Raw genomic sequence first — 20,767 nt, 5'->3', positions numbered from 1 at the left:
GCCTGCATAAAAAGGTCCTCAGGCTGTCTAGATAACCCGTAGCCCTCATACCTGAGATGTAGCTTAGTGCCTAGAACCCCAATTTTAACACAGAGTTCATAGCAACGTCCAATACTTCTGCTACAGAGGCATTTCCAAGGCTTTGGAACCGCTTGTTATACCCCTGCTACTCAGGTGTTTTGAATGTCTTTGAACCAAATGTCATTGGACTCAATTACCACTGCTGCATGGCGTTTTTCGTAGGCATTGGGTTAAAATGCCATTTGAGTCCAGGTACCTTTGAGGTTCTCAGAGGCCCTTGAAACACAAACGTTCGCACTCTTTTGGGCAGTTTCTAAGTGCTGCAATTATGGAACTAATGATTTACGTGTAAACTTGCACTTCAAAAGTAATTTCTTAATGAAACTTGCGAGGGAAGCATATCAAAGCCTAGAAACAATCGAGGCAATAAGAAACAACAACAAAGTACCACTGTGGCAACTGTAGTCAAATAATCTTAAGTAATGCGCATTGAGTTGATAAACTCAATATTTATAGTTATAACCTTTATCGCAACAAAATTTTCCTGGCCCAATTAAACTTCGTACTTTTTTTTTTTTTTTTTTTTGCTTGCAACAAGGGTAAACACTAAAGCTTGCAATTGCAGCTGAAAATTGTCATGTAGATCCACAAAACACTTTGACGTTCAGATCAGTTTAAATGACATTGGAAGTTTCGAATGCCATCCGAATCAAATGTCAATTCAAACTCCTGTGCAGCAAGAGTATTAAAAGCTACCTCCAAAAAAAAAAAGCAAAAAGGTGTCAAGTTGAGTAACCTGATGCATCTCGAAACAATGGAGCGCAAATGCAAAAGTAAGCAACATACAGAAGCACTGTGTATGTCACTTCTTTATGTTTGTGACTTCCAAAAAAGTTGCTGCATCGATTGCTAGGCAGGCGCAGCAAGCCTAGAGTTCTTGGCTTCAGAGTTCTTTGGCTTTCAACGGGCTCTTCCAATCTACTCTCTCGCACAAAAAAGTAAACGTCAGAACTCTAGGCTCAAAAAATGGCCTTTTTATAATGGAGCCTGTCTTCACACTTTGGTGGTGCGGTAGTTTATCGAGGGGCTGTTGCGAGATAAGGGGGTGCAGTTGTTGAAGTATGACATTTGTTTCTCTTCACCCGTATGTGGACCTAACCTTAGACATAAACAGAATTTAGGGTTAACTTTTTGAAGGCCATTGAATAAGGATCGAGAGTTTCCTCAGTACCTTCTAATCACAAGCACCCCTCGTTTTGCGGAAATCGTAAGCAAAATCGACTCGTAATTAGCGTTGAGACCATGAGGTACCCAAAATATAACCGCACTTTTTGTCTTCTTGCTGGGACTTGATCGAAAGCTAAAAGGGTGCGCACGCCTTGGCCTTTGCCGGTGCTCTTGCGAGACCCTGAGTGCAGGAAGCGTGAGGCGTGACGAACTCAAGGATGCGCACGCGGTTTCATCTGGCAGCTACCCAGCAGGGCTGTCCAGGGTAATTGCAGCTGCAGAAGTGTGCCAAACCTGCCACTTGTGTTGCTTAAAAGGGTGCAGCAGCTGTTATACGTAGCACGATCCTCAACAAACAAACATCCTTGTCAGTTTTTGTCTCATTTTATACTGAATTCTGAAAAGAAAGTGAAAAAAATGTGGCCTCTTTAAGCGTTGGGGCCTGACATTGGAAATATATCGTGTAAATTGCTCTGCTCCTGTGGTGGGCAATGGATATAGAAGTAATTAACGTTTACTGATTTGTTTGTTGGCAAATCATTGGGAAAAGGTCCGAAGTAACCGCACATATTGAGTTTCAGAGCCTGATTGTGTTTGTTGACTGCGTGGGACACCTAGAGCCTCTACCCAGCTGGATTTCTCAGCCACTGTGTACATCGAGGCCAGGCTCTTTTGTGACATTAAAGTGCAAGTTTCTCGGGGTTTTTATGGATGGTGTGACATATGCGCATGAATTTCTCGTGACACTGAAGTACAAGACACGTGATGAGTGGGAGTTTCTTTTGACTTGTGCTGCTGAGCCCACAGATGCGGGTTCGAATCCCGGCCGCCGCGACCGCTTTTCTAATGGAGGCGGAAAGTGAAAATGCCCGTGTGTTCAAGATTGCAGTTAAAGATCCCCAGGTGGTCAAAATTAATTCGGAGCCCTCCACTATTGCGCACCTCATCGCCTGTGTAGTGTCGGCGCGTTAAACCCCGCAATATATCAATCAACTTCTTTTGACACTTGACATGACATATATTTCGAGCTCTTAATGGTGTTAGAGTACAAATTTGACATTACTGTGTGTGTATGTATGAAGGTATGTATGACCTTCTTATGATGCTGAGATATGGTGTCACGTATGGTTTTCGGTTTTCATGCTGTTTAGGTGTAAGGGACTGGAAAATGTGCTCAGCAGCTGGCACCCCATCACCCCCTTTTCCTTTTTCTCCCAGGAGTGGTGCCAAGCTGACTGAGCTGCAGAGGATGCAGAGCCAGTGGAAGATGCAGAGGGATGCCCCTCCGGAGTGTCCGGACGCTGCAAAGGCAAGTGTTGCCTCAGTGGAAAATCTCCCTGCACAAATGTGCATGTTTGCCACAATAGCTCTTGATTGAATAAACATTTAATTGCCAGTGGAGCCTGATTCTGCGTAGGGACATGTGCCTTGCAATCCACTAAGGAAGAAAAATTAACTAATGCATGATAACTTGACAGCAAATTGATTTTTAATTGATTCTAAAATGAACTATGAGGAGGGGCCAATCTGTTTGTCCAGTATGCCCATAAATGCAGGCTTGCAAAGATGGCTGTTTTTCTTTTCTTTCCCATAACTGCTGTTGGTTGATTGAGATAGAGATTGGTTATTGTGTTTGCAAAATGCTGTTTTTTTTTTTTGCCATTTATCTACATATTGACTGTTTTGTTCTTTCTTATAACAGACTCTGCTGCACAGCCCGGCAGGAAATGGGACCACTCTGGAGAAGCCTGTAGTGAGGTAAGCACAATACTTTCACATGGTGCAGCAAGTGTTTGCAAATTGCGGTGTAACAAACAGTTGCACACCAAGCGCGGGCTCAGAAGGTAGTACATTGAAAGACGGCTGAGAAAGAAACGGTGTGCTTGACGCTCATAGGCCCAGCACTGGGAGAAAAAAAAAATGGTGTTAAAATGTTCATGGCACTAAAAACAATGCTGGTTCATCAAACAGTCTACCTGTGACCTGTGTGTCAGCTTCGGGAAATTATTGCCAATGTGCCGATTCCTGTGTACAAAAAAGAGAAACCATTCCCGTAGCTTAAAATAAGCTTTTGCTTACAAGGATTAGGCAAAGAAGACTTACGAGCTGCTCATGTTTCTTTAAAAAACGCCCAATCGTACGGTCCGGTGTTTCTCAGTAGGTGGGTTCTGCAGTCCACAGAGCAGTACTTCTTAAAGAGAACAAATTCACCGTCGGTAGTGCACATTTTAATGTAATCTAAGCATTATTGCTTACAATGGAAAGTCTATGGGGACCAGAAGTCTGTCTTACTTTTAACTAGAATTTGAAAAGTGGTCACCATATTGGGATGTTGAGTTCTACAAATGCCAACCATCCCTGTCAGGAATGCCTGCTGTCTTGTGTTATTCTGTCTGTTAAAGTGCAGCTTAACTGTCCTAGTAGCGTAGGAGCTACGAGGCATTGCACCACTACGTGCAAAGGTAATTATTCAAAACCAGGCCAGCGTGGCTGTTTGGCCTACAAAGGCCGAAAACGGATGATACTCTAGGCAATGTGTGTGGTCAGAGAACTTCTTCCCCGCAGGCTCTTAAAGGCCAACTGCAGTGAGAACCTTCAAGTCGCATTTCATTTAGCTCGTCTAAAAAGACTGCAAGGTGCAAAGTGTCACAGCCGAAATAAACGCTCGCACACCGCAAGCGACCAGCAAAAATAGGCGATTTTGCAAACTAAATTGAGAAAAGCGCGGACATTGCGGCGAGACTGAAGTGACGTTGCAGCTGGCCACTAGCTTGGGAGGAAGCCTGTGTGCAATTTCTTCGTGCGCGGTCGGTAGGTCTGGGAAAAGCACACACAGCAGAGAGCTCCATTGGTTCTCCAGCTGCATGGCTGGCCATGCGGACTGGGCACCTATTCCGCTAGAATGTCACTTTCACTGCTTGGCCGTTTGCGCAATCTACCGGCAGGTGCGGCATTGTCTGCTACTGAGCTATTTTGAGCACTTTTGATTAGCAAAACAATTTCGCTGAGCTTTTTACGTTCCAGTTGATTTGGTCGTATATACTGCGCGTTAAAAACGAACGTTGCTGAGGTGAAATTTCTGTGCAACTGGTCCTTAGCGAAACATTGCAAACTGAAAATCCGCACCTCTCGTGCCGACCGTCTGACCCCAGCAGGAGAACGGCGGTCACCACGGAGCCGCGTCGCAGCCAGCCGGTGGCGGCGGCCTGCAGCGCGGCTGCGGCGTTGCCGGGGGGCGGAGACTCGAGCGGTGCCCACAACCGGCGCCGGCGCCTGTGGCGAGTGCTCAAGGCCGCACTGCCAGTCCAGGTGGCCCTGGTGCTGCTCTACTGCGTGGCCTGCCTGCTCGAGCCGCACTGCTGCGACCTGCTCAACAACTTCTCCTTCGGCCCACAGCTCAGGTGCGCTCAAAGGGACAATGGAGGGGGGGTTCGTGTGCACATAACGACACTGGCTTTCAGTCTGTGCAACAACAGTGAAAGCCAGAACAGGCTTTCGGGGACAAAAAAAAGAAATAAAAGAGAAGAGCGTTAAGAAGACCAAGGTGTAGAAATAAACAGCGCATGCAAGTGCCAACAGATGACATTAGAGTAAAGCCCCATTAATTCAGAATTTCGGTTAATTTGGACGGCGTCTTGTCCTGTCCAACTTCTGGATTGTTCTATGACTGAAAACTCTCATCAATTCGGGCGGATTCGGCCGCAGTTTGGTTAATTTAGACTTCCCCACTGAGTTTCAGGCGGGGAAACGGCAGCGCATTCTGCTCCGACTGCACTTCAACTAATTTGTATTCGCAGCAGAAATCAAAGGCACACTTTCTTGAAAGACTTCAAGATCGGAACGGGGTGCGGGCAAACTTAGTACATCTGAGTGTTCTAGAGGAAATTAGCGTGGTTTTTTTTGCTGGACAGTGTGCGCGGTCTGAACCACCACTATGACCGTGCTCGCGACAATTCAGTCACTCGGTTAATTCGAATATTCCCTCCAGTCCTGTGAAATCCGAATTAACAGGGTTCTACTGTAACGGTCAATTCACTGTCGTGCTACAAACGACTAGCCTCCAGGTTAGCTCCGTTGGTAGAGCGACTACTCCAGTTAATAAGCGTGGTCCCGGGTTCAAATCCTGGACCAGGACGAATTTTTCTTCAACTGTGAAGTTTCTGAGGAAGCTCATTAGCTTTCCTCTGTAGCCGTACGGCTGCATTCGGGTGGATGTCAAACTTTACTCCGCAGAAACGTACTCCACCTTGGGGATTTCCCCTAAATCTGGTCGATTGACATATACAGCAGCAACAAACGGCATGTACGTTGCTCGTTCCTATCTTCGTCCTCATCTGCCTAGCACCCTGTTCTTGTTTTACTGCAGCCCCCATGGACAAGCTCAACAAGTTTTGTTGAATCGTTTTTCGGGAACATGGCGATGATCGTGTAATGTCGAGACCTGGCTTTGCTCCGGACTTTGTGACATGACTTCAATGTCACGAAAAAAATGGAAGGGAAACAGGGGAGACAAATGCTAGCCTAAATTATTTATTTCTACGCAAAGAAGGCATGGGATGCCATCGAACAAAAGTCGAGAGAGGTATGAAATGCGTGATGTTTCAGCTACGATAAGAAGGTGTTCAACCGTTAGGGTTCCTTCAGCTCAGACGGTCGTGAGTGATGGATCAAGTTGTTCAAATGAAGTGTAGCTTAAGCTGACGATAGTATTATTATTAACAATGTGTGTTATAGAAACGTGGAAGCACAGTTTGTGTGGGCCTTACTGTGTGTGACCTTGAGAGTGTGGGGTCAGTAATTTGAATCGCCGCACTGGTCACACCATTGCCACACCATTGAATCGCCACACTGGTAATTTCAAACGCCACACTGGAAAGGAGCACCTGTATCCTAAGAGAGCTTTAGAGGCACATGAAAGTGTTGCGCTTAAACAAAACACAAGCGTGAATTTATTATCAACAACGTATATTTTTGCTCGATATACCCTAGAGCTTTCACCCAGCTCTCAAGTTGCAACTTTACAGAGCTCAAAAAAAATTTTCAGTGTGTGACAATGTATCAAATCTGAATTTTCTGCTCTGGGGCTTAGCTACATATGTTGTGTTTTGAAAGGAGCTAGGCTTGCAGACTTGCTGACTGGGTGCTTTGTTTCTTTCATGTCTGCGAGTACTCTGGAAGGTGTAAAGCTTTCCGGCAGTGACAAACAGAACTCATTCAGATGCTCTCTAAAATTTTGCGAGTGTAGTGAATGTTAAGAAAAAGAAATGTAGTTGGGCTGGCCATGTGGTCCAACGAGCTGACAACTGACAACTGAGGTCAATGGAGGAGGCCTTCGTCCTGCAGTGGAGTGAAATAGGCTGTTGATGATGAGGATGATGATGATGCGACTAATTGTGCCCGTTACTTCACATTATGTTCTTTGCAACCAAGAAATCTTCCGAAATGGCCGTCCAACAGCGGTGATATGGTCTCGTTAGACATGGCATAATAGAAACCCTGATGAATATTTATCAGATGCAACATAACAGGAAAATGGGAATAGTCTTTTGAAAGAAGTTGAGAGTTATTCGGTGCGCACGAATTGTAATCGCTGGCGGAGGTACTTCGTGGCCGCCTAGTACATGGCGTTTCGGGAGTCTGTAAATATGTAGTGCTGACACTTCCCCTACCATTTGTTGTTGCAGATACACACAGGGACCCCCTCCCATCTAGCGCATCTCCGGAAGACACGTCTGCACAGCTTGCCGCCACGCTTCAGAGGGGGCAAGGGTTTGTAGGTAGTAACGCGAGATCCCGGGGCACTTTTTGGATCTCTCGACTGTCTCCCACAAGATGTATCCTGTGCGTAACCGTCCAGTGGGACGAAAGAAAGCTTCTCTCCTACGACGTCACATCGCACATGGAACGCTCATCAGGGGAGAAGCCCACAAGAACCGCCACTGCCATTTTAGAAAGTGACGAGGGCTGCGAATTTGCCGCTCCAGACATCTCTCAATTTTTTCGCCTCTCTCCTTTGCGTGTTTGAGACTGCTTTGTGACTTCTTTCTCTTTGTGTCCTTGGCGTTTTCGTTGCGTGTCTGTGGTGCCTCCTCATTCTAAACGTGCATCCGTGTGAGAGATGGTGCGTCATCATCGTGTCACTTTCACCACCATCATCATCCAGATCGAGCAGAATCATGCATGAAACACTATTGCCATGCACCAGCATTGACGACATTAAAGGGACACTTGGAGTGATGCAAAAGAACCCATTGCTCCTTTCTTTTTGTTTTTTGGATAGGTTACAACTATTCATCAAACGTCTTTCACTCATTGAGGCACACATTTTCATTGTCGTTATTTATTTTCTAAAAGCGCAGTGTGGAGTTCTGGCTTAAAAGTTCCTTTGCACACTTACTTGTGATGTAGGCAATGATGATTGGTGTGATACTTCTTTTTTTTCTTAATTAGGTTCATCATCCCTTATAATATACGCAGATGCTGCTGCTTCACGGAATCCTTTTATAGACTCTCGAGAACTGTCACCCGTTGCACTCGAGACCTTGAAAAGGACCTGGGGGGGGGGGGGGGGGGGGGGGGGGGGGACACCACATTTTTCGTTCGCTTGACTCATTCATTTCATTTCACATCTTCAAAGCAAGGATGGCAAAGTCAGGTCTGTTATTTGGCGCCCTGATATTTGATGTCATTTTCATGCAGCTGGCAGGCTTTAGTGTGTTGGGACTTGGGAACGTGGCAGTGCGCCACCATCATCTTTGTCGATGCAGAGTACAGCGTCCTTTCGAATGTGGTCCCCTGGTAGCCACAAGGGTCTACAGCATGAGGGGGACTGGGGAGTGGTTGGCACCTCATGATGATGATGATGATTATGATGATGTTCATGGAAGCTGTTCATTGCCAGCCTGCTCACATATCATCCACTCGCTGAAAGGGTCATAGGGAAAGAATGAATGTCGGAGGGATGTGTTTTTTCCTGGCTCGCATTTTTGTTTTCCAAGGGTTTATTGAAAGGCGTCGCAACTGCGTTTGAAGAGCAGTTTCGGCCCGCTTGTTGTTATGCCGGGGAGGATTATTGCTGTAACCAGTATCCTTTCGAGGTAATGTAGCGGTAAGGTTTTCGTCATTCAGTTTTTCATTGTGACAAACATTTATCTTCCATTTCTTTCCTTCTTTACTTTTTTTTTTTTTTTTTTTTTATTAAGTCAGGGGCCAAATCGTGTTTTTCAAGCTTGTATTGCATGCAAGTTTTTTTTGTGTCGGTGAGTGTTTAGTGTGTCTTTGTTTGGTAGTGCTTTGGTGCTGAGTGCGATGGCTCGGTGCATAAGGGGCGAAGGTTTACGTGGCATGCTTCACATCACGCCGTACCGAGTGCATCCCATATCGCATCTTTTGCTGCATTTCTCTGAGGTTTAGTAGTTGTTGTTGTTTTTTTGTGGATTTTTCATTATTCTCTGGACTCCCAATCAGAGCATCTTGTGAGAAATCATTTGCCAGGTCTCTAAAGGTTTTATATTGCATTTTTCCGGTGTTCTGGCGTCGTCTAGAGTCCAGTCTGGGGTGACGCGGTAATGGAATGCAGATTAGAAAGGCCCCTGAAGGTTGTACCTCTGTGTATAGTACAGTTCAAAATCAGAAACACTGGGTTGCGTCAGAAGCGTACCTGTCAGCATCATCCTTCTGTTTGTCAAACTGTGACATCAGTGAAACACCTGTGTTTAAGCGCACGCCATCGTAATACCCTTTCCAAGTCCTCACTGTGTACAACTCAAATTGGATCGTTACGTTCATCGGCACATCCAACACTCTCCCATAAAGTATCTTTACTGGCAGACATCGACAAATCGCGCAACTATGTTGGGTTGAGCGCTTGTTACACTCCGTGAGTGGCTGTTTGTATGCATCCTTGGTACACTCATCGTACATTGTTGGATTGTATTGGTCATAATGGGGATTCGTGCAGTCTAAAACCAATTGGGTTTCATCAATTAGTCTTTGCTTGCACAGAATCTTTCTACATTAAAAAAAAAACAACTCGTCATGGTGAAAAACATCATGTATTACTTTTTCTTTTTCAGGCTCTGTTGCGTGTAAGATCGTTAAACCATTCACACCACTACCCTCGTGCAGATCGTAACTGTCATCAGCCAGGTTAGCTGAAATTTATTTTCCAAGACGATACTGTGTACCTCGAAAAGTGTATCGTGCCTTATTCCCTCGCATTGAGAGTGCTTAATTAAGCAACGGGCTTGTCTGAATCTTGGGCAGTCATTTGGGAATGACAGTTGTCAGTGAAAAAACGCAATACCTTGTCTGCTGGCAAAAAGGGCTTGGTGTGCTCCTTATTTTCGGTGTCGGTACAATACAGAAAGTCCTCGAAAGGCTCCTAGGGAGCCAGAATGCCTTGATACTGTGATTACACTGCTACGCTGCAAAGCAAATATTTTTCTACTAAATGATGCGCACTTATTCTACCATATTGGTCTGCTTCCATATTCTCACAAAAGCAGTTCATCTTCTATGGCGTTCAAATTGAAGGCTTACCATTTGCGGTTATTCCTATAGAGCTTGTTGATACATCTTTAGAAGTCGTGCAAACGGCCACGCCTTGTTGTTCTATTGTTGCAAACTGTATGACATTTCCTAACCAGAAATTCTTTTACCGATGTTTTGTTAGAGCATGTTTATTATTCTTCACTTTTTTTATTACCACGCGAAATGGTTAATCGACTTTGTTAAGAAAATATTTCGTTTGAAGAGTCAAAACAGCCTTTTACAAGGGCACTTTTTCTTTTTTTCTTAGTATTTATTGCCTGGGATAAAAACGATTTTGGCAAGTGCAACATGTCAACCGCAAGTATGTCGCAAAGACGGGAATCGTGCTTTGTGTTGACGCTATCTAGTCAGAGCAGACAAATTCTCAGCAGTTGTTTCATTTTTTTTTGCTTCGTTCCCTTTCCCTTTCTCTCTTTCCATAAAATGAACCTATTTACAAGCTGATAGAAGAAGAAAATAAAATACTGCAGAAGCAGGTATGGGTCCTGGAAGAATTGAATGTCTCACAGATGCTCATGCAGAAAGGGGGCTGCACTGTTTTCCGGTGCCGTTGTTTCTGATGCGGTTGGCAAGCACCAATGTGCAGTGGTGTAACGTAGGTGCGGCCGCACTGCATGCAATGTACGACTTCACTAGTGGCCTTTATAGATGTGTGGAATAAAGTGAACGCTACTGTCACCAAAAGTTGTCCATCTTCTGAAGTGTTTGCTGTCTTGTTGGGAAATGGACAACTTGCAGCGATTCTGCTCTGCAAATTCAAGACCAGGGTGGAAAAAAAGGGGGGGTGGATCATAGTTGGCCTGGGCAGAAGACTTATTTCCACAGCTTTTTTTGGTGAGTAAAAGACTACTCAATCAAGAAGAGAATCGGAGTCCATGCAAAACGTCATACCACATGGCGGAAACACGCACAGGAAGTGTGAAGGACACAGTATATTGGACGCAGCGCTTCCCTCTACTTCATGTCTTTACAGCGCTTCAAGTCGCAAGCGCGGTGCCGTGTCTACGTCCGCTTATTTCCACCATGAATGACCAACTTGCCTAAGAAGCCGCAGCATACAACTAAGGTCTAGGAGGCTATGACAACCATCAACCATGTATTGCAAAAATATAAGGTTTGAAAGGTTTGTTTAAACAGGATCGCACTTTGGCTCAAGAAAGCTACAAAATCAACACAATTGCCCAAAGGGGGGGGTGCATGAATACTCAGTCTGTACAGAGAGATTTAGCTTTCTTTTTCGGCTGAATGCTGCACAGCATGTCGGAGCAACTCTGCTGGTGTTTGGAGCAGGTGCTGGAGGGGATGAGTTCATTTCCCTGTTTTACATAATTATTTCCACAACTAAAAACAACACACTGAGTGGAATAACCCACGATGCATAGTCTTTATAGGATTGCTTGGATGTGGCAAGCCTCAAAGGGCACCTCGTTGCCCTATATATACGTCCGCTTCCTTGGCCTGGTGAAATTTTTATCAATAAACTATTCACCAATGCAGCCTACACATCACAAGTGATTTGCAACCAAAAGAGGGGCCGGTTGCCGTCGATCCGTCCAAGCCAGGACTAGGAGAGTTCTTGGAGCAAACTTCAAAAGGTTTATTTACATTTTTACAGTGATGAAGACGGGGAATCATTGGGCTAGCCGCAGCCAGCTGTTTTTAGATACTCGCTCCCTAGGTTAGGTGTCACTATCCAAAGCAATACTGCCCAATGGTGATGCTCACTTTCTTGTCCGGTCGCATCGTCATCAGGAAGGCGCATACCCGTTCAAGTCACCACACACACGCACATGCACACACACACAACACACCCTTGTCACTTGTCGGAGACCAGAGTAGAGAAGGAAGGGGTTCATCCGCACCAACAACGCCGGTTGCTAAAGCGCGCGAGACCCCCAGTTTCTTGCACTCTACTGGGAGCTAATCGCTCGTCTCTTTCCAAGAAGTTGTCCTGCCGCCGCCGCTACCTCCGGGGTTCCACGATCCCCTATTCGGCATTCTGCCAGCGGTTTGTGGACTGTGGCTCCTTATTTGAAGTGCGTAGCAGGACTCCCCCGCGCCAATTCATGGAAGGGCTTTTGTCTGCTGTCTGATTGGTGGCGGCTCGTCCGAACCAATGCTCAACGGGTCACCACCGCATCGTCGCCGAATGTGAATCGATGAGCCACACTCCACCATATCACCTGGACTTGTTCTGCATACTTTTGCCTTTTATCGAAATTCCCCGCACCACCGTGCCTTGGAGGTTGTTCATTCACAGACACCCCCCAACTGATCAGGGCACACTTTGTAAAGTGGCCATTTACTGAGTTAACCCTTTGATGCTCGGTGTTGCTCAGGATTAACAACTCACTTTCTTTTTTTCTTTTTTTTCTGGCTTTGTGGCATTTTGCATATTTAACGCAATATGTTAAGATACGACAGTACCCAGACCTTCAAAAAGTGAAAGAGAGGCAGCGCGTACTTTTGCCCGCTAAAAAACAAGACTTGTGTATGTGTGTCGACTCGCATCGAGCTGTTTGCCCAATGGGTTCATAACAGGTTAGCGAAATTGTGCAATTTTGTTGTTATTGCAAATGATAGCAATACCAACTTTACGTTTATGGTAAACCATGCTGATCAAGGTACCGCTCTTTTTCAACTGACATGGAGCAGCAAGACCCCACGGTGTTGCTCAGAAGTAAGACCTCATTGTGTCCATCCTAATATACCCAATTTTTTTCTGATTAGTGATGTCTGGAGTCCCTTTAGACCATGAAATTGTTTTTGCAATCTTTGCAAGCATAAAAATAGTTTTAGGCATGAAAGGGCGAAAAGTCGTTTAACGTGAGTACTGTGAATGCCCATGGGTCTTCATTGCACAAATCTGTATAACTTTCATCGTTAAACCATTACCGAAAATGGACCTGTCAGTGCCCAGGAAGACTTCCTTTTCTGTATTTATCCCCTTCATTGTTTCCTAATCACCCGTCGACCCCTACTTGGACGACGCGTCCTCCTTTTTTCAAGGAGGAGGTTCTAGTACTGCTACTCAAGCAGCTTACTCAGGCAGCTGGTCAATGTGATTGGCCGATTACTTGTAGGGGAGCAGGCACCTCTTCATTGTTGTAATATTGGTACTATAATTGCCTCCTTCTGTGATCTGATCTGATCTGATGGTGGGGTTTAACGCGCCGACGCAACGCAGGCGATGAGGCGCGCCGTAGTGGAGGGCTCCAGATTAATTTTGACCACCTGGGGATCTTTATCGTGCGCCGAAATCTCGTACACACGGGCGTTTTTGCTTTTCGCCTCCATCAGAAAAGCGGCCGTCGCGGCCGGGAATCGAACCCGCGACCTCGTGCTCAGCAGCGCAACGCCTTAGCCACTGAGCCACTGAGCCACCGCGGCGGGTCTTCTGTGATCTCATAACATTGTTATAATTTGGTCTCGACTTGGCACTGCAGGAGTCACTTGATTGATTGAGGTAGCTTATTTTTGGTTAGCGTACTTTTTAAAAGCAGAGCTGTTGTCGCTGGCCGTAATGCGTTAAAAATACCAAGAAAATGCCGAGCGTCCGTAAGCGCGTGCCTCGCGGTGACCGACCCCGCAGCAAGCGCAGGTGCCTCGGGAAAAAAAAAAAATGGCGGAAACTCCGAGGAGAGAAACATTTATTGAGTCAGTCCTGTGGTTTAGAGGTGCGTAGAATTATTCCGAGCGCTCGTGAGCGCGTGCCTCGCGGTGACCGCCGAGCGTCCCCGGCGCTCGCAGTTGCCTTAGCAAAAAAAAAAATGGCGAAAACTCCGAGGGGAGAGAGAGAGAGAAACGTCTTTATTGAGTCTTGTGGTTTAGTGGCGCGTCGAAAATTCCCAGCGCTGGTGAGCGCGTTCCTCGCGGCAACCACCGAGTGTTCTAGGCTAGCGCAGTGGATTTAGCAAAAAAAAAAGGAAAACTGGTGAAAACCCAGAGGAGTTCGCCTCGCGGTGTCTAGCAGCCAACAACGCCACAGATGGCGCAACACCTGCTCCACTAGCGTCATAAAGACGCTATGCTCCACGGAACCTCGACGTGACTGCAGCTCGGACCGTGAGGTCCAGGCTAAGGTCATCCAGCGAGCTGCAATGGTCACCGGCCGGTTACCACCGCCGGTCACCCGCCACCCAGACTAGCCCAATGGGGCTCAAATAAAGTTTCTCTCACTCTCTCTCTCTCTCTCTCTCTCTCTCTCTCTCTCTCTCTCTCTCTCTCTCCAGGAACACGACTCTGGAAACACGCGCCAAAAAAAGCGAAAATGCGCGTTCCTATTCGCCGGCGAGCGCACGTGACTAGACAGCGCGATGCGATTGGCCGAAGTACGAACTCTATGCATGGATGGCATGGTGGCATGCATGGTGGCATTCGTTCAATGTTTTCGTTGGAGTGGTTGCAGAAAAGGAAAACTTTTGGTCGCCTGTGAAATTGGCCGAGGTTCCTTTTGTTTTTTCGACAGTCTCCTCGCTCGGTGGGGCTGGCAGAATTCGGAGTCCGTTAACAGCCGTGTGCCATATCGTGAGACGCGTGTTGTGGTAGCGTCCGTGTTTACCAAGCGAAGTGCATCTAGACGACCGTCAACGAAGTGGCCGCGTGGAGACGATGCCGTTCGTGTGTGAAGGGTGTTTGTCTAGCGTCGTCAACGAGGTTGTGGTGTGCTGTAATGTGCAAGTGGTGTGCCGTTCTGTGTCGTGTGACCCGTGGCTCGCATTGACGTGAACGAAGTCCTTCGTACATCAACCGGATTTCGTTCCTCGGCTCCGTGACATAGCGGGCGGCGGGGTATCTCAAAAAAAGTAATCTGCTTCAACCGAATTAATCTGTTCAAAACCTCCTAAAACCACACTGAATATTTTAAAGTATTACGGGTGGGCTTTCCTCAATGCAGGTCATTCATTTTTTTTTTTCTTTTGCTTACACCCAGGAGCAGTTGTTGCTGACGTTTTTCAGGGCCACAGTTATGTGACATCACATCATGCCATTTTCTACGAGGCGACAAAAAAAAACTCTGTGAACTGTTTTATTGCAAAATGGGGTTTATGCTTGTCTCGGAACTAATATTCATACGCACGCCTTGACACACATCGTATTATCAGTATTATTGTGGCCCACAAAACAGAGGGGACCCGCTTGAGGAAGGGGTAGAGCTACATTTCTGCTTCTCATAACACACAGTGTTTGCATAGTCCTGCTCCCGCAATCCTGATGAGCTGAGTGAGGAGCAGGATTATTCTTTTTTTCTTATAAGTCGAGGAGTTGGTGGCTAATGTAAAGCAGAGCATACGGAAGAAGTAGCCTGAATTGGCTGTTTGGGACAGGCAGTGGAGGCGAACTGATGTTACTGCATGAAAAACTTCAGTTATGCATTAAGCACCCCAGCTTGAAATTTTGACTCGTCTTCAAGAAGTTCTGGCACTTGAGCTTTTAAGAAACTGATGTGATTTATTTTACAAGGAAGCCGAGATGGCTTGTAGCAATTGTGACATCACATTTGATTTTGAATCACTTCTAATTTAAGGTTACAGCCATAGTTTTGAAGTCATTTTGTTCATGTGCAGGTTGTACACATTTATCATGCCACCAATCTGTTAAATTAGGTGCTGTAGACTCGTAGTGAGAGCCAACATGAGTAAATTTGCTGCAAGTGTGATGGAAAGGAAAGTACAGCTTTGTATGCATTTAGGCACTAAAAATGCATGAAAATACCCTTGAAAACTACCGAGACCACCCCACAAATACTGTATTTTAATCTGGCATGACAATTGGACAGCGTCTACAACTCACTGCGGGGTTTGTTTATTCAGTCAGGGGTAAGCTGGCTGTTGTTTTTCCTCGATGCTGATCATCTGTGAGTTTGAGGCACCCCAAGGGTGGCATCTTTGATGAAGAAAAAGGGACCTACCTTAGGCAGTAAAAAGCAAAAGAAGGGGGGTGCTGAACTGTTCTCTGTCATCATGCTCCAAATAGCATTGTTGTGCCAAAACTGCTCTAAATTGGTGTCGTACTATGTGTCGCCAAATTTGGTGTGACAACTTTTGGCTGGACGGTATGAGTTGTTGTCTCACGCCATATAATGACGAGTGAGAAAATAGGCCAGTAGAGTTTTGGTGCGAGTGCATGCTTGCTGCGGCGTTCGATTCCTTAGCAAATGGGTGATGATGTTTTCAATTGAAGTATTTTTAAGTGCTCTGTTGGTGGAGAGCAATCGTATGTAAACACCACAAGCAATGCTGCAGGGCGGCCAATAACTTGGATGTTCTGTGTTACTTCATTGTCCGAGATTTGCGGATGTTGGATGAAAGGAAACGATTAATCTCGTGGAACTCTGTGCACTTCGCTGTGGCTGCACCCAATTTGATAGGCAGTAATGTTGTGACGAACTATTGCATGAAAGCATTCTAACTACCCTCTTCACCCCAGTGACAGGACAGCGTTGCTTGTTATGGGCGAAAATATTTCTGGCCTTACATAAGGTTTTACAAGATTGGGGACCTCTGGGGGCTGCGGTGGCATGCTGTGTTTGCCCTCCAAGGTGAGGATGTGTTTGTGTTGCTGCAGACTTGGGAATAGTTAGTGAACATCCATGTGCATGCCAGCTGCCATTGCCTTTGCACAGTGAAGACCGCATACTGTGCATTGGGGATTTATGGGCTCCAGATTTGCACATGGGAAAGGCCTTTGCCCCGCAGTGGGCGCAGACAGGCTGATGATGATGAATAAGCAAAGGGTAATCGACCTTTTTCTGGCTGGGGTCTTCCAAAAGAAAATGTACATTTGAGAAAGTGGGTTGGTGTTGCTTTGTTTTCAGTGGGGAAAGCACAAACAAGAAGGCAAAGGATGAGAAAGAGCAGATGAGACAAATGCTAGCCTTCATTCCATCTTCTGTTTCTTGTCCTTTGTCTTTCTTTTTGTTGCTGTTACCATGTGGAATTTTTAGAAACAAGACAAGTGGAAAACTTTGGTGCTGAAGAATTTTATGCCTCATACAAAAAATGTTGCGTGGTCATTGGTCATCCACGGCAGATGTCATAAAAAATGATCGACAGTGCAGAGTAAAAACTTGCTGGAAAAACTTGGATTCACAAACTGAGTTTCGCAGGGAGCGCTGCAAGCAATGCGAACTGGGAGCATGACTATAATCACTGAATTAAAGGTGGAGCTTTTATGGGGGCCATGAATTGCACAAACTAATCCTGCGACATCTCAGGAGAAGGGCAAAATAGTGGCTGGTGAGTTTCCACTCTTTAGTTTGCCTTCCTTATTGTCTGCATTTTCAGTTTACATTAAAATTTGCACGATGGGAGTCAGATGTGAGAATCTTTTAAAGGTAACGAGCTTGACGTTTGTCTTCATGATTCCTTAAAGGAGCCATGAAGAGAAAGTACAAATTCGTTTAATTTGAAAGAACTAGGATTCAGTATCTCACTCAGCTCCATTACAGCCACAAAAGATGTTTTTTAACGAAAAAAAAAACCAAGAAGTATTTAAAAACTTTCAAATTTCGCGCCACAGTGACGTGTTATGAGCAAGAATGACGTCATACGGGCCAACAATAAAACAATTTTCAGTGCGTTAACCGCACGTTAGCATTCAAGTGATGCGGTCAAATGGAACTAGAGGTCCCATTACAGATGTCCAGTCATGTGTCGTCGCGACAGGTCAGTTAGGCGGCCGCCAATCGCACAAACAAGGTTCCGTGACGTCATAGAAAAGTTGCGGGAAATTGGCTAGGGGGTCATGACTGCTACACACGTTTTCTTCAATATCTCCGTTATTTGGTCGAACATTGCGATGATATTGGTATCATTGTTATCGGGACTAAGCAGTCTTTCTAATAAACCCAACTTGTATTTTGTCTTCATGGCTCCTTTAAACTGCTGTAATTTTTGTTTTTCTTGTGTGCAGGGTGTATTGAAGATACAACTTAACGGGGGGGTTCAAGCTTTTCTGTACTCAATAACAAACACCTTTAGGATAAAAAAAACCTGACATAGGACAAGAAGGACAGGGACAGGTGCTGTCCTTGTACATCACGTCCCATGTATGAAATTTTTTTGCACTTCAAGGTGTTGATCATGGTATTGGAGGTTATGTCAGTTCATGCTTTTGTGCAGCTTGGTTACATAACTGTGTTGCTCTTTTATTTCAGGTGACGTGTGTGCATTCATTGAAGATTGGCCCTCTAGTTTCTCCGGGAAGGACTCGGTGTGCATACAATTCGCGCGACTCGCTCTGCATTGACTTTGTTATTCTTGTTGTTGCACCAGCAACTCTTGCTGCATCTCATCCATATTTGGTCTCATCTCAGCATGCAAATGTGTTCCACTCAGTGCTTTTTTTTTTCGGAATATAAGAATTTTTCTGTTGAGCATAAGTTTCTGGACTAATTGTGCTGAATTATAGCAACCAGAATTGTGTCGGCATTCAGTCTGCTGAATCCAGGCTAGTACACGTCTTTATCACAGTTCAATGCAGCAAGAAAAATTAAATTTCTCGCAAGGTTTTTAACGCACCGATGCAATGCAGGTGATGAGGCACGCCATAGTGGAGGGCTCCGGATTGATTTTGTCCACCTGGGGATCTTTAATGGGCACTGAAATCACACACACGGGCGTTTTTGCTTTTCACCTCTGTCAAAAAAGTGCCCGCCGCAGCCGGGAATCAAACCCACGTCCTCGTGCTCAGCACAATGCCTTAGCCACTGAGCCGCCGTGACGGGTGAAATAGGCATAATAGCGCTGTCAACTTGAGCACACAATCAACAGCTTTCTGAACAGTATAGCCATGCCCAATGCCCTAGTAACGGCTGTGGTTTTCACTATGCAAGCCCTGTATGTTGCACGTGCAAAAAAAAATGCCTCGAGGTTTTGGCGACTAATGATGGATGGCAGTAAAGTAGCTTTATAGCCTACTTGCTGTGGTGGCTCAGTGGCTAAGGCTTGGGGCTGAGCACTGCTGTCCTCACTGCTGAGCACGAGGATGCGGGTTCGATTCCCGGCTGTGGCGACCACTTTTCTGATGGAGGCGAAAATCAAAAACAGCCGTGTGTACAAGATTTCGGCGCATGTTAAAGATCCCCAGGTGGTCAAAAATAATCCGGAGCCCTCCACTACGGCGAGCCTGATCACCTGCGTTGCGTCGGTGCGTTAAACCTACAATCAATCAATCAGGTTTAGAGCCTTGCAGGCACAATGTTTACAATGCAGTAATATTTGCCTCTGTTGCATGCTTGTCTATGCAAAGTTTAAAAGTATAAGCTTTTAAGGAAGACAGCCGCATTTTGTCTAATGGGCCTATCTATGGGATATTAGCACAGTCAGACCTCACGGGCTATTTGAGTACTCAGACATTAAAGAACTAACATTGAAGTGATTTTCTCAAAACTGGAAGCTGGCAACTCTGAGAATGGTAGTGCCTACTGTTGGAGCCGTTTGATGTGAAGGGAGAGCAGTGGGGAATCTCAAACTTTTTCTGTCATTGCATGGGCAGGAGCAAGAACTGATTAAGGACTCAAAGCATGGGCATGCCGAATTTGAAGGATTTTAACTGTGCAATTCAAACATAGGCTTTTCTTTTCGACAACTTTAATGTCTTTCAGTCCGTAAGTTCGTTGACTTTATGGCTGTCGTAGTATAAAAATATTTTGCCAGTTTTTCGGTGTCGCTGAAGAAAACCATGCAGGAACTATACATAGGATATTTATTTTAATTTTACTTGATGTGATCAAGTATTGCAGAATATTAGAAGAGTGTGGATTGCTAAGGCCTGGGTGTGGACTTAAGATTCTGGCAGCATGTTTTGCAGTAAAACACTGTCCTTTTATGCCCTCTTTGATCCCTGGTCACTGCCACGACTTGATCCAGTAAAAGTACTATCTTATGACAGCACAGTTATTTCCTTTACTAAAATCGTTTTCATTTGGTATAGCTGAAGATCGCTCACTGTAGAACACGTTTGTGAGAACAGCACTTGGTTGAGGCAAGTTTCGAAGTGGTGAGACTCGCCGCTATCAGAGACTTTTCGAATAAACACAAAAAGTTTGTGTGCTACGTGACAGCAGACCAGGTCGATCATTTACAGTCGTAAGTTGGGGCCCTACTGGAGGCCCCATTAAGGGCTGTTTTTGATCTACAATTTTAAGTTTGTGTCAGATATTCAGAACCTGCCTAAGTGCAGCTTGGGATAGTAACTCTAGTTTTTCACATACAAAGCTTCCCGCTCATCCTTTTTCCAGTTATGTTGCTATCTACTAGGACTTCATCGTGTTCACATTAGAGCATAGTTACAATTTTCTTGATTTTATCATGACTGACATTGATAAAGTTTTACTGGCAATGACTTCTGTTCTTATGCAGACTTTGCCAAACCTATAAAAGCAGCCTGGGCAGAATCTGTGCACCTGAATGCTGTGTCGCCAAAGAGTACAAGATCAGCCCGGCAACGACCAACTGCAGAGCCCTCAATTTGTCCAGCGAGCCAACAGTGCCAAGGGTTTCATACACAATTTACAGGGCATGACACTGGTGAGTGGAAATGGTAATCTGGCGCTGGAAATTATTTGTAATGTAGAGGCGTGACCACTGCTAGAGGTAACATGATAGCGTGTGGAGCGCTCCGCAGTTCGCCGCCATTGGCGCAACCCGAAGCACTGTGTAACTGTACCGGCCGACAGGAAGTTAACTCTATCTCTAGGTGATGATTGCGCACTGCCACAACTATCCCGCGGCCCTAGTAGTGCCCCACTCGTGGCACTGTTACCTCTAGCAGTGGCCGCACCAGTGCATCATGCTTAAAGGGACCCTGCAACACCATCGACTACTCGGAATGTATTTTGGGGTATAATCTATTGTCACAGCAATCTCCTCCCGCAAGAATTATGAAAATCCGTTCACTATCACCGAAACTACGCGCGATGAAAAATCGCACATAAATGTTCCCTCTCAACTCAACCGCGACG

At 45.6% G+C, this 20,767-nt stretch overlaps 1 protein-coding gene and 1 long non-coding RNA gene across 4 annotated transcripts in view; both read left to right on the top strand.

Annotated features, from left to right (window-relative positions):
* The window catches only part of Klar (klarsicht), a 277,161-nt gene extending 269,350 nt beyond the window's left edge, over positions 1-7,811 (top strand). The window contains exons 19-22 of one of the 2 annotated variants that reach the window (XM_077681680.1): positions 2,467-2,557; positions 2,951-3,006; positions 4,404-4,649; positions 6,933-7,811. In XM_077681680.1, coding sequence (XP_077537806.1) covers positions 2,467-2,557; positions 2,951-3,006; positions 4,404-4,649; positions 6,933-6,960 — 421 coding nt within the window. In that variant the 3' untranslated portion in view covers positions 6,961-7,811. Of the gene's footprint in view, positions 1-2,466; positions 2,558-2,950; positions 3,007-4,400; positions 4,650-6,932 lie in introns of both variants that reach the window. The other variant, XM_077681679.1, reaches the window with a different exon arrangement.
* A 6,334-nt stretch (positions 7,812-14,145) lies between these two features.
* LOC144150064 (uncharacterized) lies at positions 14,146-20,329 on the top strand. 2 transcript variants are annotated; one of them, XR_013318418.1, is made up of 4 exons: positions 14,146-14,606; positions 17,716-17,851; positions 17,960-18,015; positions 20,166-20,329. It is a non-coding gene; the product is annotated as an uncharacterized LOC144150064 (long non-coding RNA). The 2 variants fall into 2 exon arrangements; XR_013318417.1 differs by lacking the exon at positions 17,716-17,851.
* Positions 20,330-20,767: the final 438 nt, after the last annotated feature.

The sequence above is a fragment of the Haemaphysalis longicornis genome, unplaced genomic scaffold (assembly GCF_048455015.1).
Source record: "Haemaphysalis longicornis isolate Haplotype H1 unplaced genomic scaffold, Haemaphysalis longicornis Haplotype H1 scaffold_8, whole genome shotgun sequence".
NCBI lineage: Eukaryota > Metazoa > Arthropoda > Arachnida > Ixodida > Ixodidae > Haemaphysalis > Haemaphysalis longicornis.
Note: the sequence above shows the minus strand (reverse complement) of the source record. Positions and strands in the feature narration are given on the sequence as shown.